We start from the raw sequence: 17,885 nt of genomic DNA, 5'->3' as shown, positions 1-17,885 counted from the left end.
GGGGGGGTGATGTCTATTGCTGGTTTCATTTTGAGTCCTTCCTTCACAGTAGTCCCCTGCGCTAAGCAGCTGTAATTAATGTTACTGCGTTGTTATTTATTTAAACATCTGCTTCTCAACAAGGGGAAACATCTGCAAATACAAATGTGTGCCGACATGACTGTATCTACAACAAATGGATTTTTCATTGTTGTATTTTAATGCCACAGATGATATTAAAGGTCTGTTGAGAAGACTTAAAAAAAGAAGAAACACCTCGGGTTTGTTTCTGATTTATTTTACTGAGAAATATCAGTAGGCTAAATAAGCCTGTCTTTATTTGAAAGAGAAAGCACACTGACGATATGAAACACAACATAATACGCTCAACGAAATCAACAAAAGATTACGATAAAACACAAAACTCTTTGAAGTTCTCGTGTTTGATATGTATCCCTGAAGGCAGCAGTTCAACTTTAAGCATCTATAAACAAGCTAGTGACAACTGAGGATTTCCTTGTTGCTGCACATAACTTTGTGTTTTGTGTGCTGGACTACAGACAAGTATGACTTTGCCTGTGGCTTGTTTTTTAATTGCAGCACTCACCATCAAAGTTGCACAGATGGTGAAGGCCGTGAGGAGAAAAAAAAACGGTGGAAAGTGATCAATAGATAACCTAAAAAAATCCTCTCACATGGCGCCCCCTTGTGGGATGGCGAGGCATGGCGTCCCTGGCTTCATTGTGTAGTTTTATCATTTACATTTTATAAACTACCATCCATGAAGTGTTGGGGATTCGCTGTCCTGCTCGAGGACATCGTGACTGAGGTGATACATTCAGGGTCATCATGTCACACTCTAAAATGTTACGTTTGTTGTTCAGGTGTGTAAAGTTTAAATCGTACATTTGACTCGTATTCATGTGGCACTCCACGGTGCACAGAGTCTTGCTCAAGGACACTTCTGAACATGGATGGACCTCATGGATTTCAAAGGATTTACCGGTTCATTTCAATGATGATATGGACTTATGAGGACTATCACGCCGGACCTTTTTCCGTTTCCTGGGATAATCGCCATCACTGCAGTGAACGAAAGAAAGGCGGCATCATGAAATATTATTAACTCGGAGCTGTTTGGTAATTGGACTAAATTCTGTCTAGCCCCTATGGCACCTCCTATGTTATTACAAACTATAAAATGTCATCAAATCTACCAAAAAAAAAAAGTGTGCCTGCTGAGCTGAATTTAAATTAAAATTGGATTAGGATTATATTGGCCGTTTTGGGGTGTTAAGTTTTCCTGTGCAAATCTACTGCAGTCTCCTGAGTAAAATGAACCGTGCCTCTCTGCACACAGGAAAGCTCTCTGCTGCAGTTTGACACACACCAAAACGAGCATTCATCAATACAAAGAAATGCCCTATTTGCACACACCGCACTTGAGTTATGTTTGGCTTTAATTTATGCCTCCAAAGGGATGCGTAAACAATTACAATTACTTGCGGCAGTCACAATAAATCACGGTAAATCAGTTTAATAAAACAACACCAGCCGATTTACATGCAAATTGGCCCAGGGAAGGAGGCCGCATCAGCGTTTGAGGTGTCCTATGTTGTGTGTTTCAAGACAACAGAGGGTCTTGTTGTTTAGGCCATAAACAGCACACTTCACTCCAAAAACAGCAGGAACAGTATACATAAGTACTATTTGTAAAACCGCTTCAAAACTTTTCATAAATCACAGCTTTCACCCAGAACCGGTAGGCAATGCCACAACCTTTTCTAGTACCAGATACTCAAAATGCACTCCAGCTCCACTCATTACAGTGCTAGACTACCGTGAAGTGTCTCCAATAGTGAGCAGCAGGACTGTTCATCAGAGGTGACGTACAAGTGGGAGCAGGGGATTGGGAGACTGATGAAGCTGTGATCCAAACACACGCTCTGCACCTCCTCAACAAGCCGAAGGAACAGATTCATCTGAGGAGAATCAACAACAGCGCTCGGTGTATACAGGCGCCATGCATAATTAGCACTATAGACACAGTGAGCAGAAATATGCTCAGACTGCAAACAGTGCTGCGATTCAGAGGAATAAATAATGCTTTTGGAGTCTGACTTATTGACGACATGCATGAGGTGTTTTGTACTGAAAATCAAAAGATGCTCTTGTTTGGAAGAATGTGTTCTGAAAGAAGACGCAAACATAAAGTAATGATTGTGCATTGGGCTTTAAATAGTCTCGACAACTTCCAATGTGATGGAAACAAGCAGGCGATGTGCTGAGTTTGAATGTTATTTTGTTTTTGTTCAACAGCAGACTTCACACAGGTTATTATGCAAACACACATCATTTCTTTATTATTCAAAAAATAAGATCTTGGAATAATTCTTCACTCCCAAAGAATGTACAAATCCTTCATGAGGCGCAAAGAGAAACACCGGGCTTCTCACATGAATATTTAACATCTGTGTAAACTACATACAAGCAATTCATTTTCCTAAAACAGAACCTTTTTTTCCAAAGCAAATATCCTGCTCCAGATGTTTGGTTGGAGCTGCCAGATGTGCATTTGGATGTTAAGTTTATGTATTTTGATGTTAGGAATGAGTCTCTGTTTGTCAACAAATCCCACGAAAAGAGTGGATTAGTTTGTCTCTCAAGTTTCACTTCCCTTCCCTGTGCGTGGTTCTCAGCCCATTTGTTGCTAATGAAGACGTAAATCTTTAGAAACAGGTTGCAAATATAGTTTGGTTTTCAAAAAAAGGCTTATTCATTTCCATAAGCAGCTGGACACTACAGCTTTTATCAAAGGGTACTCACACAGCAGTAATTAGTGCATATGATGGGGACTATTTTCAGCTGGGGATTAATACACATTTAGTGCTCTTGTGTTTATTTACAGCACAGGGACAGATTGTGTGAGGCTGTGGCTAGTTGACGTTATTATATTTTGGGTTGCTGCATTTAAGTGAGTGAGAATTTACAGCAGCAGGAAAGTGTAGGAGCGATCAACTCCAATAAACTACAGCGGCCATGTTTATGGTAAACCAGTGCAACTGTGTGGCTCATTGTTGTGTTATTTGTTAGACAACAATGGAGCTCTACGGCACAGAGAAATGAGATGCATCGCTTGTTAGTGGAATCAGTTCATTCAGGATTTGTTGACAATAACAAACACATCACCAGCCTCATCCTTGAAATTCTAAAATGAACATGAATACAGAAATAATAACATTGATATCAATTTGTGCAACTTTAAATAATACATTTGTATACAAGTACTCCCCTGAGATGAAAACAAAGCACAAACATTATAATCAATAAATACATCATCTGTAAAAGTAATGACATCCCCTTGTTTTTAATTAGCTGTCCGTGACCCGGTGCAGACAGTAAATTGTTACATTATGCTTTTTCAGCAGAAAAGCATTGAAGCTTAATTCTTTGTGCTGACCTCATTCATGCACGGCTGTGATTGCTTTCCAAATCATTTAAGTCACATAAAAACATTTAATTGATAAGCGCACATACATCTGTGGGATCCCCTTCGTAGTTAGCTGAGCATTACGTCTGAGCGCCACTGAAGCGAATCCCTTTAATTGATAAGTGTCATAAGAGGCATCCGTAAACAGAAGGCGCAAAATAAATAGTTCCATGTACACTAAGACCGCCCCTACGGCTAATTTCTCCTTTCATTATTGTCACTGGTCCCCGGGGCCAATTCCCTTCTCATTTACTGTCCGTCACTATTATATCAGGCATAAATATATTCATGTAAGCACCTCAAGCGCACTTTGTTAAGGTGGTGTTTTTTTTAGTTTTGATGATGAATGGATGAGGGGGTGTGAGCTTGGTCAAGAGCTATGGATCACTGAGCTTGTCTACTCGGAGGAGGCTCTTAGCAAGTTTGATGCATGACCAGGGCTTCAGAAACACAATACATGTGGGACTAGTCATTTGTGTGTGTGTGTGTGTGTGTGTGTGTGTGTGTATGTATGTATGTATGTGTGTGTGTGTGTGTGTGTATGTATGTATGTATGTATGTATGTATGTGTGTGTGTGTGTGTGTGTGTGTGTGTGTGTGTGTGTGTGTGTATGTATGTATGTATGTGTGTGTGTGTGTGTATGTGTGTATGTATGTATGTATGTATGTATGTATGTATGTTATGTGTGTATGTATGTATGTATGTATGCTGTGTGTGTGTGTATGTGTGTATGTATGTTGTATGTATGTATGTATGTATGTGTGTGAGTGTGTGTGTATGTATGTATGTATGTATGTATGTATGTATGCATGTGTGTGTGTATGTGTGTATGTATGTATGCATGTATGTATGTATGCATGTGTGTGTGTGTGTGTATGTGTGTATGTATGTATGTGTGTGAGTGTGTGTGTATGTATGTATGTATGTATGTATGTATGTATGTATGTATGCATGTGTGTGTGTGTGTATGTGTGTATGTATGTATGTGTGTGAGTGTGTGTGTATGTATGTATGTATGCATGTGTGTGTGTATGTATGTGTGTGTGTATGTATATATGTATATGTGTGTATGTATGTATGTATGCATGTGTGTGTGTGTGTATGTATGTGTGTGAGTGTGTGTGTATGTATGTATGTATGCATGTGTGTGTGTATGTATGTATGTATGTGTGTGTGTATGTATATATGTATATGTGTGTATGTATGTATGTATGTATGTGTGTGTGTGTGTATGTGTGTGTGTGTGTGTGTGTGTGTGTATGTGGCATTTTATCTAAAAAGCACTCAGTATAATGTAGCTCATTTAGTACATTCTTATAAAAAGGTGCAAATTGAGCCTCCTTCTTTGACATAATGTGTCAATTATTTCTAGGAAAGCAGCACTAAAAGTAACTTTGTATCATCCCCATGGGAGACATGTTCACTTTCTTTCACAAAAAAAAACTGACTGACTGAGATCCCAGGGTATGACAGCGTTTTTGAGAGCAGAACCTCGTGAAGTCAGTCTTGCTGGTGGTGCTTTGGATCCCGTCTGTCAGCTGTTTGTTTGTCACTGGATGCGGGACAGTTGTAGTGTAGTCTGCTGACATCTGTCATCATCTTGGTCTCCCTCTGTGAGCCTGATGCTGGAAAGACACAATAAGCCCTTCATTGCCAACATGTCATGTAGAAGAAGTGGCAGAACCTCTGACACACAATGCTACTTTTAAAAACTGCCACAGTGTCACAAACACTCAAGACTAAATATATTTTAATGGCACGAGAAGATTGTCAATCGTAAAAATGCAACATCCATTTAGAAGTGGTGTCGAGCATCCCTCAAGAAATGCACAAAACAGAAAAAAAGCACAAACTGCTGAGGAGACTTGTAGAAACGAGCCTGTAACACATGGACGCATGGCGTGATATGACATGCCGTAAGTGTACATCTGAGAGAGAACTGTATAATCTGTAATATCAATAAACATATGGCTACTGTTGGCCACATCACGCTGTGTCTCACTCACCTGCTGTGGGTGGGTGAAGTGGGCAGGGTGCCCCTGGCCATGGGCATGCCTGCGTTCATCGACATGCAAGTGGCCATGTCCACGTTGGTGATGATGGTTGGTGGTCCGCTGTTGTACTTGTAGGTGTCGTTGAGCCACCGGTATGTTAACAGGAGCTCTGGGAGGCTGAGGCCCTCTAATTGGGGATTTGTGCTGGGTGTGCTTCCTGGGGAGGTGCTGGAACTGTGTGAGGGGAATAACAGGAGGAGGAGGTGGTGGCTGCTGAGCCCCGGCAGCAGGAACACGTACCTGTGGTCCGGGGTGAAGCAGGGCAGCCTGGGTCTGTAGTTTCCGATTCTGAAATGTTTGAGCCCTCTCAGTGTGGGCTGTAAGTGCAGCCTGGGTTAGGTTACTGGCATCACGCTGAGCAGAAGAGTTTGGGATTGGAGCAGTGCTTCCTTGGCGAGGATGATTGGCACCATTTATGACAGGCTGTGTGTGTTTGCCCAGGCCTTGTGGTAGTGTTTGGATCGGTACTGCTCTGTGTGCCTGTGGAAGGTGATTAGGATCAGCCAAAGCTCTTGAATCTGTACCCCACGTTGCAGCCGGTCCCTGTTGTGTCGTGGGTCCTTGTGACAGAGCAGAGCGGCCCACAGAGGCCTGCTGGCTCCTGAGAGGCAGTGCCTGGGGGTTATTGCTGTGTGTGGCTTCCTGCCTGGGGGCGTTCTGGCTACCAGGCGAACCTCTGATGTCTCGCTGAGCGCTCTTCCTTTGTGTGTGGCCGCTTCTCTGTGTGCGGGGTTCAGCTTCAAGCTGTGTTACACTGCGAGTGTTTGGGCCTCGAAGATCAGCTGAACGGCTCCGTGTCCGTCTGTCCTCTGATGGCGAATCTTGTCTGGACCGAGCTCGGCTCCGGGAAGTGGTTTGGCTCTGAAGTCGAAGCTGAGATCTGCTTGGTGTTCTTGCCTCTGGTATGGGAGGATGGTAGGTGTAGTCTGTAGTGTCAGAGGTGTACTCAGGTGATGTCTGTCCTCTTTGAGGTGTGCCGTGGGGATACGCTGGCGTCCCTCTGAGGAGATCCCATGAGTTTCTATCAGACCTGCGACGAGGCTCCGGCTCCCGCTGGTACGTCTGTGTGTTGGCGTTTCGCTGAGGAGTGTTATTACCGTTATAGTGTGTGTATCCAGTCGGGACAAGTCCGGGCTGATCTTGGTGACCTGCTTCTATGTGACCATTCAGCTGGGGGTCACTAGGATAGGACTGCCCATTTTGCATTCTGGGATGTGATTGCCCTGTATGCGTTACGTTGGGTTGGGTTTGCAAAGCGTTATTAGTGGCTACATTGGAGACAGGAAATGAGCTGTCTTGCTGAGTCTGTTGGCCGTTGGTTGGGTATGAGTTAAGATTGACATGAATGGTGGGCATTTGTGCATTGTTGCTTTGCTGGCCACTTTGTGGCAGCGTGTTAAGGCTGAGGTGGACCCCCGGCTGCTGGGCGCCGCCCTGGGCAGTGCCAGTCTGTATGAGAATGTTAGGATTTTGCTGCTGAGTATTCGGGAAGAGTGTTTGCATTCTGAGCATCAGTGTGCGTGAAAGCCCGGTTGTCAATGCCATTGTGTGGGTATGAATTGGCGTTCTGAGAGGCATTGTGTAGGAGTCCATTTGTGTGGGTACGACCATTGTGTTGGTGTGTGTCGGAGTAATGCAGCCCGTTCAGCGGCAGGGTCTGTGGGTTGCCTCGGCTTTCATGCGGGGCTGTGTACAAGCGGTCGGGATGGCGTGTGTGTGTGTTCACGTGATAGAGGGGGGGGTGGGGTCCTTGGCCCAAATCCCTTGCACCATTAGTTTGTGGATCTGCAGGCTTAATGGGAGCAGATGAAAAATGAGAGGAGGGAGAGAGGAGACAGCAAAAGAAAAAGATGGAATGAGAGGGTTAATTTGTGAATAAGCACCGTCATATGGACTAGATAAAGACAACATCAATGGTGAATCACGTGTAAAACTTTAATCTGGCTTACTATAGGCCTGGGATTTGGGTTGGTCTTCTGCACAAGCAAAGTAGCATCACTTTGTCTCTGTGCTGTAATATTAGAAATAACACAAATAAATTACTTTAGAGCATGAAAACATGCATGAGCTATTATGTCACTCACTCGGCATGATATACAGTAAAATAGTGGACAAACAAAATGTCCAGGATCGCACACACAGACTTACCCCTCCTCCTTCGGATGAGAAAGACAATGAGCACGATGAGGAGCGCGATGATTAGGAGCAGCAGCAAACAGCCAATCACAATCCCCACCACTTCCCCGACATTTAGACAAGTGTCTGAAATGAAAAGAGTCAAAGGGGGAGAATTAATAAGGATAATGAGTCTCGAGATCAGACAGAGACAGAGAGAGAAATGTGGAGAGGAGAACGTGTGTGTGAAAGTCACTGAATGACTTTGACCACATTCTCACCAGATCAATCTCCCCGGATACTTCCTGTCCCTCTGCTGTCGTGAAGACAGATACAGGAACAGTCCCAAACGTCCGCCATAACTCACCTACGATGGCCAAGTCTGTGCCCTGCACCGACGTGCCTCCGGTGATGCGGTTTCTGGCCGTGCAGACGTACCGGCCGCTCTCATCCGTTGAGAAAGTCTGAACGCTGAGCACCCCGCTGTCCGGCTGGCCGGATGCGACCGTCTGTCCGTCACGTTGCCATGAGAAGAGGGCAGGGGGCAGCGAGTCAGACATGCAGGTGAGACGCACCTCCTGTCCCACCAACACATCCCCTCCCCCGACACACTCTTTCGGCGTCTCCTTGGTTAGCACGGGGGTGTCGGGGCCATCTGGTTTGTTGATGATTAGAGGACATTTATCAGCATCACAAACATTTGCTTCACAAGTACGACAAGAGAAATCTGTATTCTGAAAAAGCTGCCTCTAATGCACAGATGATATCCGGCTTAAGTTTTTATCATCAAGCATTTTAATGAGCCCTCCTTGATCTTTCCGCCGTATTACTGAGCAATTGGAGGAGCTGTGCACTTTCAGGTCGGATGTTAAATCTAATAACCTAATGGTTGCCGCCTCTTGAATGAACATGTGTATCAACAAATCATATTTACAGAAGAACCTGATTGGCAGGACTGGAGCATTGTGAATTCAAAGTGCACAGAGTCTGAAGAAAGTATTGCATAATGAGGAGACACTCCCCAGTGAAGTTACTGCTGTTCAGGTTGGTCTACACATAGAGTACTATCCTTTACTTGTATTTCAAGTTTTATTAAAGACAACAGTTAACGGGCGGATTTAGTGATTTGTTCCCCGGCGCTTCCAGTCTTCATGCTAAGCTAACTGGCTCAATCTTCTCGTCACATTTGTCAACAGTAATTCTGATATTCAATTAATAGTTCAAGTCATTTATCCCGCAAAAAAGGCCAAATGTGTTTTCCCGATTCTAGCTTCTCAAATGTGTTTCATATTATTGCAAATCTCATTTCAAGATGTTACCTTCTGTTGAAGTGTGAGGAGCCTTTCCCCTTATTTTCTGATCATTCATAGACTTTTAGCAATTAAGAGATGAAGCGATAATGAAAATAATCGTAATTGCCTTCCTTTTAATTTTATGAGCTTCAATCAGAAAGCGGAACAAATCACAGATTCACATGTATAACTAAATTAAAGTCAGTGGTCTGGGTGGCTGTAAATTAACTCACTTACATTTCTATAAGCGCGTACACAGCCACGCAGATCACAGCCAGTGATCACTTACAATCTGATGTGTTCTTCATCTGGGTAAAGAAAACATCTGTTTAATGTTGAGAGGACAACGATAGATAAATATGCCATTGGTGTGATTGGGCGTGTTGGGATATGGCTGTGTTGCGTCAGAATTAAGGATGCGATCAACACAAAGCTGGGAGCAGCACGACAAGCGTATTGAAGAATGTCCTTTGCAATCTGAGTGCAATTCAGCGCACTGTTTGCAGTGCAATGTAGATGGAGTAGATAAGCTACTGCTGTTTGCAGTGGCTACAGCAGATTAGCTGCCACTTTTCTTGATCAGTGCAAACTCACAGTAGACAGTGATTCTCTGGGTGGCAGTTTGGGCGCTGACAAGGTTGCTGACGGTACAAGAGTAATCCCCGGCATCTCCCCGTGTGGCTGGGTTGATGACCAGAGAGCCACCTGAGACGGTGATCCTGGAGTCGTTGGTGACTGTGGCGCCTCCTTTGCCCCACTGGACTGTAATATCTGTCCCAGCGGTCCATCTGCACATCAGAGACAGATTTCTCCCTTCCACCGCCACCGAGGGAACGACCATACTCACCCCTGCCACTGTATCTAAAAAGGGAGATAAAAAATGTTTTTACCAAAAAAGAGCTGCAAAAGCAGAATTACCCAGAAAAGGTTTCTAAAAAGGCACCATTACTGTAGGTAGAGAGGAAGAGAACAGCAGAGAGCTCACTTCAAACGCTGGATTGACAGAACAATAGAGGGCAGTTTTAGGTTTCTGTTGAGGATAATTTGTTGTAATCAAAGCAAGTGAGAGCTGAGAAGGGACAGGATTCAGATAGAAGCGCAGATGGTAAATAAGGGGGCAGACGGTGCGAGTGGTAGACGAGATGCCTCTTGGCGGGCAGCCTAAGTTAAATAATTGGAGAGGGAGAAGAGGGGGCGTGCTGACGGAGGAGGCTGTGACTAAGAGAGAACCGCGGCAGCAACAGCAAACAAACAAAAACATTCGAGCAGATACCAAATATCTCTAATCACTTCCCTTTTTGATTTCCTGTGTATTTTAGGAATTTAGCTTTTTAAGCAGAGTAAGTTATGCGAAGTAAGTAGGAGGTTGAGAGTCGTGCTCAAGGCTGTGGATGTTTCCATGACATGAACTAGCTGCTGTGCGTTTTGGAGGATGTGACCTTTCAGCAATAATAGACTTGTGCGTCTAACAATTTGGTCACCCTGACACCCTGTTAGTGCTGGTGGTAAGAGGGATGAGAAAGACTGGAACGTCATCCCTCCAGTGTGGGCCGATGCCTGAAAATATGGAGAGACACTTAGCTGGTCAGGCTTCATTACAGTACTGAATGTAAATTAATGCAAATACTGCATGTAAATGTACCACTACATATTTAGACGGCTACAATATCAAACATCTAAGAGCATGAGCACTGCATATCAAATGGGTTTTATTAGCATAAAGCCCTGAGCCACTAGCTTCATCCCCTCCTCCTTTTTCATTAATTTTACCTCGCCTACTATGGGTCACTAATTTCATTATACCTCCCAGACTAATTCTCTTACTCCCCAAATCCTCCCTCTTCTCTCTTTCCTCACTTCTGTTCCTCCTTTACATTATCGCTTGACTCAAAACCATCCTCTAGTGCACACTTCACCCCCGCCCTCCTCTTCTTCTTCTTCTTCCTCTGTCTTAAGTGAACTCACAGGCACACTTCTTTATCTCTTACCAAACACCCTCAGCTGTATCGATCTGGAGTTAGTAGCGAGGCCTGTTGTAGCATCGGGGGTCACCTCCACCGTGTAGTCGCCCGCATCTCGGAGCTGGGCGCCTCCGATTCGGAGCTGGTTGGCAGTGATGGTGACCCTGCCCTCGAACTGGGTTCCCGGGTTAACCGCCGGGGTTCCTGAGGTCCACTGACCCACAGTGACTGTTACTTGGAACTGCCATTTCATGGAGAAAATCTGGGACACTGTCAGCACCGTGAACACTATCTCAGAACCAGTTGGAACCAGCACCGGGTCGGTCTGGAACTGGATCTGTACCTGCTCTTGAGCCAGCACGTTGGCAGAGAGGAGGACTAAACAGAAGAGAGAAGGAGAGAGAATCAGTGCTGGAAGGTAACTAAGTACATATATCCATCTTATGCTCTTATAGTACAGCTGTGGTTACAATTTATACTTTGCAGATTAAGATTTGACATTAAAAATAAAACATAAGCTTACAAAATACAACGTATTGTTAAAGATCAGACCACTACATTTAACTTTCTCCACTAAATGTATCAGATGGTTTCATTTAAATAATTATTTGTGGTTAAATTATCCAATATTTCCAATAATTAGGCGAAAAGGTTAGAGAAAAGACCCAATGACTCATGATTCATAACAAATACATCCATGACCACAAGCCCTCAGATTTACCATGTGACCTTTTTGGAGCGGCCCGACTTCTAACTGCATATAACGTTGTTAAAACCAGCTCCACCTCCAGCAGCTTACATGTTGATGCATCAACCTACTAATGTCATATATAATACACAGTTACAGCGCCATTCTTCTGCAGAACGAGTACTTTTTAAACTTTAAGAACATTATAATTTTACTTGGAATGTCAATACTTTAAATTGTAAAAGAGTGTTTGTATTGGTGCTTTTACTTAAGCAAAGGATCTGAATCCCTCTTTCAACACTGCAGAGAACAGAATCACACAGATTACGCTCAGGGGCTAAAAACCTATTAGTAAGGTACACACTCTTTTGCCCCCTGGAAGATTTCACACAATGTTTTGTTTGGATTGTAAGTGATCCCGAGTTAAACATGTATTTTGTGGGGGGTTTTTTGTCAGGCTGACTTCACGTAAGCCGTGTCAAAATCAATTTAGCTGTCGTTCCTCTCAAGATTCAGCAGTGCATAGGACATTTATCAAAAACAATGATGTAAAAGAACCATCTATTTTACAGGCATTTAACTGTTGTACACTGTTTGCCCATTTGTAGTCTGCATGCGAGTGAAGATTTTTTTTTTTTAAAAGATCTGTGTTCTTTGTATTTGGCTGCCAGTCCTCCTTGTTTGTGTTGGTTTTACAGATTCAGGCTGGGAAACTCCTGAGTGAATTTTCAATGCCCTTTTACTGGCATATAAAGCTGCCACGCAGAAACGCTCCCGCCAATGAGTTATAGTGAATCAAATCAATACGGTCCTGATCTGTCTCGCTGGACTGCCTTCAAAACAATTTTCACAGGGGAGCAGAGTACACAATGACAAGTGCCAACGGCGAGATGGATGGCGTTCAGGTTCACACACGTAGTTGTTAAAGACATCAAAAGGGTTTCGGTGCCTGATTAAAAATATCACCGGCCTCGTCGCTTTATCAGTAGAGACAGAAACGTAAAGAGGCATAGGTCAGATGGGATGAAATGAGTGACGCAGGACAGCGTCGATGCCGTCATGTGCTGTTGAACTGTTTTCCAAGGACAAACGAGCAATTCAAATAAATTGTAAGTACTAATGACTAATGGCTGAGAACACAGAAGTCATGCCAACAACTGCAGTGACATTGAACTGATAAGCCACAGAGATTAAGCGGTGGGTGGGTTGATTAGCTCAAACTGATCATTCTAACAATCTATTCATGCCGAAAAACAAAATCACCTCTTCGCACCAAAAGACGTTCGTCAAACCACACATCCGCCGAAGTGCAGGCGTTAATAGAAGCGTGAATTCGCAATAGCTGCGAGGACGTACGCGCATGCATCCACACAAGCTCACAAACACTCTGCTGAGTGCACGACGCCTCCCGCAAAAACGGGTCATGAGTTTGACCATGGTACGTGAATCCATTTACAAGTTATGCACCTTTTTGTTCTAAGCCACGCTCACTGTTGCACACCCTTTTTGAAAATTAGCATGAACATCAACTTACACCTTCACATCCACACACTTGACCTCCAAACCAAATGTCAGCCTGCGAGGGCGAAGACCGTCTGCCACTGGTTGGGAACATTTTGTGGACCGACAGAGCGACTTATAGAGCCTTGATGACCCTTGCAGGTTGAATCACTATCTTGTAATATAAATCGCAAATAGACAGCCGCAAAATTCATATTTAACTATATGAAAATGTTGCTGATCATTACTTTAATTATTATCTGTCATGCATTAACAACAACCCAGAGTTAATTAACAAATTAAAATAGAATTTACATTTTCTGTGCTCATCTTGCATCACAAATGCCCAAAGTAGATCATTTACATGCATTCAAAACTGTGTTATATCAGGGTAAAGAGTAATGATGTGTCATTTTGGATGGGAAATGATACCACAATAGATACACACCTCATTTGGTACACACTATGCAAGATCTTCACAAGCATAAAATGCAGTGTACTTAAATTGAAAGGCTGGCGTTATACTATAATGTTGTATTGTCAGTAAATCCCATTAAAAGACCAAATCCAGAAGTAATGCGTGAGAAGGCTCTCACATCGGATCAGAGTAGCCGACCCTTGACCCCAAATTCCAATTTGTTTGATTAGTGTGAACAGTGCGTACCGTACCCGGCCACAGGTGTCCGCAGGGAGGACTGAGACAAGGAAGGTGCACCGTGACGGTGACTCGCTCGCCTGAACCCCTGATATTTTCTAGTAAGCTCAAGTGGTTCCACTTGAACAGGTGGCCTCGAGTACGCTTCATGTGTATTCAGGTACATTTCTCATAAGGTGTGAAAACTGACCGTACCAAATCACGGGAGTGCACTGCCATTTAACGTGCGTAGCAGTCGGCGAGTAGAGTTGCAGAGGCGTTTCTCAACGCTCCTGGTCTCCTCAGAAATCTGTGTATGCACGCGGCGGTCTCGTCGTCTGAACTGCACGGACACGAGTGATAAAGTAGAAGAAGGTCGTTCTTGACATCCTCACCAAAAATCTAAACAATCGTAGACATAATGCGAAGGTCGACTCCATTGTACGGGCTTAGGATGTTGTGCTAAACAAATGTCATGTAGATGATGATGCAAGTGTACTCGGGGGGCAGAACAACATAACGAATGTGAAAGCTGAGCGGTGGGGGCATCATGCTCAGGCGAGGTACGAATCAATCATGAACACGGCTTCTGACTCTGAATACTTCGTCCAGCCTGTTTGTGGCATTCAGCACCTGAAAGCTGCTCAAATACATCATTTCTTCAGGGGTCATTTCCAGCAGCTGGACACATGAATCTGTGCATCCGTTGACGACTGTCTTCATCTGTGTAGTAACACATAATGCTCTTGTAGTTAATTGTGAATCAATCCGTCTTCCTGTGTCCATGACACCTGTGTGTTTTTAACAGTTATTGGACACTAATGCATATATATTGCACGGATATATATGCATCAGGCTTTAGATACACAGACAACACTTGTTGGTTTGTCTTTTCATTGGATTTGTTAACAATAATGAAAACATAGAATATCACCAGCTTTATTTTTTCCAATGTTGCTTTGTCAACATCAACACGACCACTTTTCATATCTATGTGGCCTATTACACTAAATAAAACATATCTTGAAAGAGTAAAAGTTTGTCTATTTATGTAGTTTTGTACTTTGTATTTTGTAACAACGTAGTTATGCAAGCTCTGTGATTAGGGTCATTGAAAGCAGGCTGACCTGAACTGAATAATAATAATAATAATAATAATAATAATAATAATAATAATAATACATGTTAAGTCTATATAAACAATAGCCAAATATCTGCACTGGATGTGGCACTTTGTTCATGCATGAGCATCATGGCAGTGCTGCCCATCCCTATCGATAAATTACTAAATGGCATACAAAGAAAACAATGACCTCCCATTCATTCTGAATCATCACAACAGTCCAGATCTAGGAGCCTGGGAGGAGGCCGTGAAGGCATCATGTCACTCAGTAGTCAGTGCACACACGGGAATGCAGCTGTGCAGGTTTAAGACTGGTTAGACGAGCTTTGCGCTTGAAATGTAATTGTTTTTACAAACGTGCTTGGAATACCACGTCTTTTCCTCACTGGCCTGTTTTTTTTTCGCAGAACAGACAACCGATACTCTTCTTAGGAGACTTTGTGCGAGCTGTTTGAACGTTGCTGTTGTTGCAGGAGGGGAAGAAACTGTCAGTGCACATTGTTTTACCTGCCAACGACAGACGGAGAAGGAGCAAAGGTTGTCTCATGTCTTCAGTCGGGCCGGTCTGCGGAGAGATGAAACTATTTACGCAATAACTTTTACAGACTTTCTCAAGTCAATGCTGTACAGATTATTACGATGCTTTAGACGCTATTCAATTCAGATTATACCTGACAGACATAAACCTCCTGAGTAGCGATAAGAAGAGGAAGCTTGATGAAACTTACCAAGGTATTTTGCCTTCATGTTCATGTTTTGGTAAAATAATGCTCCGTTTCGGTTTGTGTTTGCTAACAAGTGACTTTACTTCCTGTGTCTTCACTATTACCTGCTAAGGACGCACCTGTTCTCTTAAAGAGCCCGCAGCCTGACTAAACAAAGGCGGATATGCTGTTATGTACAGTTTTAAGGTACATTTCAAATACTGTACCTTTTTATTCCACCATATTTAACTGACAGCTGTTAGACCAACGTTTCAGATTAAGATTTAACATAACAAAAACATTAATTTTACACAATAAAATGCAGTGATGTAGATTAAACTACTTTAAAATAAGGATTCAATGATCATGTATTGTCATTAACGAAATGCAGTTGTAGTTTAGTAGTTTATTCACCCTCAACCAGCTACAACAGTAAAATACTGCTTATGCATGAATGCATTAGTCTCATATAGTCTCTAATCATAATGTAATATATAATAATATAAAGCTCACAGAATGAGTGCTTTTAGTTTGATACTTAAATACATTTTGCTGGCAATTCTTCTGTGCTTTTACTTGAGGGGGGCTTTGAATGCAGAACTTGTAATGGATACAATGAATGCTCAAAATAACATTGTACTACTACTTTATATAGTGTTGGTGCATTATCATCAATAATAGTACCAAAAAAAGTAAAGCTCAAAATGCTTTTGGGTACAATACTTAAAGAAATGTGTCTAGATTATTTCTTTTTGACTTTAATGGCTGAAGGTAATTTTTATTTGGCCCGTTACAGAGCAGCTATGATCTGATGAAGCGGTTGATGAGATTATATGGGGGTAATAAAAAAATTATACATTTAATTATTTGCTACATTTACTCATGGATTAACATAAAGCAAAACCAGACAATTATTTGTGCGAATAGAACCAGAAGCATGATGATGTCTGCTGACGAAGAAGAGGCTAAAGTGAGGGCAAGAGGGTTGATATGTTTCAGCTGTTGTATTAGTGCCACCCACTGGTTAATTCCAGCTAACAGCACTTCTCTGTAGTCAAAGAACTCAATGGGAGCCTCAGCTGTGACTCCCATGATTATTCATAAACCCTGCGCAAATACAAATGGATTTATAATCAGTTTTAAATCACTCGTTAAATCTGTGCCCCAGGATGTGTTTCATGAAGTTAGAAACTGCAGAGTTAACCCCTGAATAAGTGATGCCATTATGTTTCACTGCTCCAGTAGTGTAAAAGATGTGTGTAGCTGACAAAACAATCTCATATCAAAGTCTGTTTAGTAGCTGTTCTGGAGCTTTCAATCATAATACAATCTTGTTCGACAGATGCTTTTCTTCTGAGAGTTCATGCAGGGTTAAATTCTGATTCGTGTGTGTCAGAAAGGGCAAGAACTTCATTTTAATGTGACAACACTAACTCAGCAGCTCGTTTATTGTCTATAAAGCAGACTTTTTTAAGGGTTTTTCTCTCCAATTTCACAGAGAGTGAATATTCCCGGTGGAACAAGAATAAAGTCTTCGGCATTCCCTCTTTACGTGCTTGAAGGTGTTTGCACGCGAGAGACAATTATTGTAAAATTTTAAAAAAGAATAGAGTAATTCATGTATTACCTACTCTTAGTAATCCAAAGCCAAGGCACTGCATTGTGTCTGCGGGGCAAGTAGTGTTTGTGCTCGATAAGAAGCCTGCCGCACAAAGCCTATTTCATAATGAGTTCCAACATTGTCACTGGTTTCCCTTCAAAAGAATACCACTGCATGTTATCATGTTTACAACCAGTGCGACAACAGTGGTGTGAAAATGAAAATCGAACATGTCGTATTGTTGTGTGAGCATCTGACACAGGTCAGAGGAGGGGGAGGGGGGGGGGGGCAGGTTTTACAATGGAAAGTTCTCATATATAACACACAAAGCAGAAAGAAGCCTTTACTGTACAGGAAAGGGGGAGTCGGGGAGGGTCAGGAAATTGCTTGAAAACAAGGTGACGCCTACGTGACTCACTGACTGGACCCGACAGGCGTAGAAAAAGCAGAGAGGAGAAGAAAGTGCAGAAACATTTAGCTTTACTCCTGTTACACGGTGTTTGCAGTAACAGCTGTAGATCTAGCAACTGTCATCTATTACTAGATTATTTATCGCAATGCAATGGCAACTGCTTTGAAGATATTGTTTTATTTTGGGCAATAAATCTACTCGCAGAGTGAATTGCACTGCACTTTAACCTCTGAGAAAGTGAAGTGGAAGAGCTCTGGCTGTTCGACTGTATTGTTTGTCTCAATTTTGGAGAGGTAGGTGAATCCCACTCTGTGGCGTTTTGATGTGGATGA

The 17,885-nt window shown here is 42.8% G+C and overlaps 1 protein-coding gene across 1 annotated transcript; it reads right to left on the bottom strand.

Moving 5' to 3' along the window:
• Nucleotides 1-4,692: 4,692 nt before the first annotated feature.
• On the bottom strand, nucleotides 4,693-15,698 carry LOC115021791 (HEPACAM family member 2). The gene is made up of 9 exons (XM_029452452.1): nucleotides 15,566-15,698; nucleotides 15,345-15,402; nucleotides 10,920-11,270; nucleotides 9,526-9,792; nucleotides 8,007-8,294; nucleotides 7,673-7,786; nucleotides 7,474-7,535; nucleotides 5,477-7,316; nucleotides 4,693-5,095 (listed from the first exon to the last, which is right to left on the bottom strand). Exons 2-8 carry the CDS (start codon nucleotides 15,382-15,384, stop codon nucleotides 6,987-6,989), a joined length of 1,452 nt encoding a protein of 483 aa, XP_029308312.1. The 5' UTR covers nucleotides 15,385-15,402; nucleotides 15,566-15,698; the 3' UTR covers nucleotides 4,693-5,095; nucleotides 5,477-6,986.
• Between the last annotated feature and the right edge of the window lie 2,187 nt (nucleotides 15,699-17,885).

Source organism: Cottoperca gobio, chromosome 16, assembly GCF_900634415.1.
Source record: "Cottoperca gobio chromosome 16, fCotGob3.1, whole genome shotgun sequence".
Taxonomy (NCBI): domain Eukaryota; kingdom Metazoa; phylum Chordata; class Actinopteri; order Perciformes; family Bovichtidae; genus Cottoperca; species Cottoperca gobio.
This window is presented reverse-complemented; position numbering and strand designations above follow the sequence as displayed.

Excerpts from the sequence above, each read along its gene's own strand:
- LOC115021791 (XM_029452452.1), bottom strand. The coding sequence starts at position 15,384 with ATGAGACAACCTTTGCTCCTTCTCCGTCTGTCGTTGGCAG. Across the intron at positions 11,271-15,344 it reads TCTCCGTCTGTCGTTGGCAG|TCCTCCTCTCTGCCAACGTG; the intron begins GTAAAACAATGT and ends TCTTCTGTTTAG. Across the intron at positions 7,317-7,473 it reads ACCCAAATCCCAGGCCTATA|CCTGCAGATCCACAAACTAA; the intron begins GTAAGCCAGATT and ends GCTCCCATTAAG.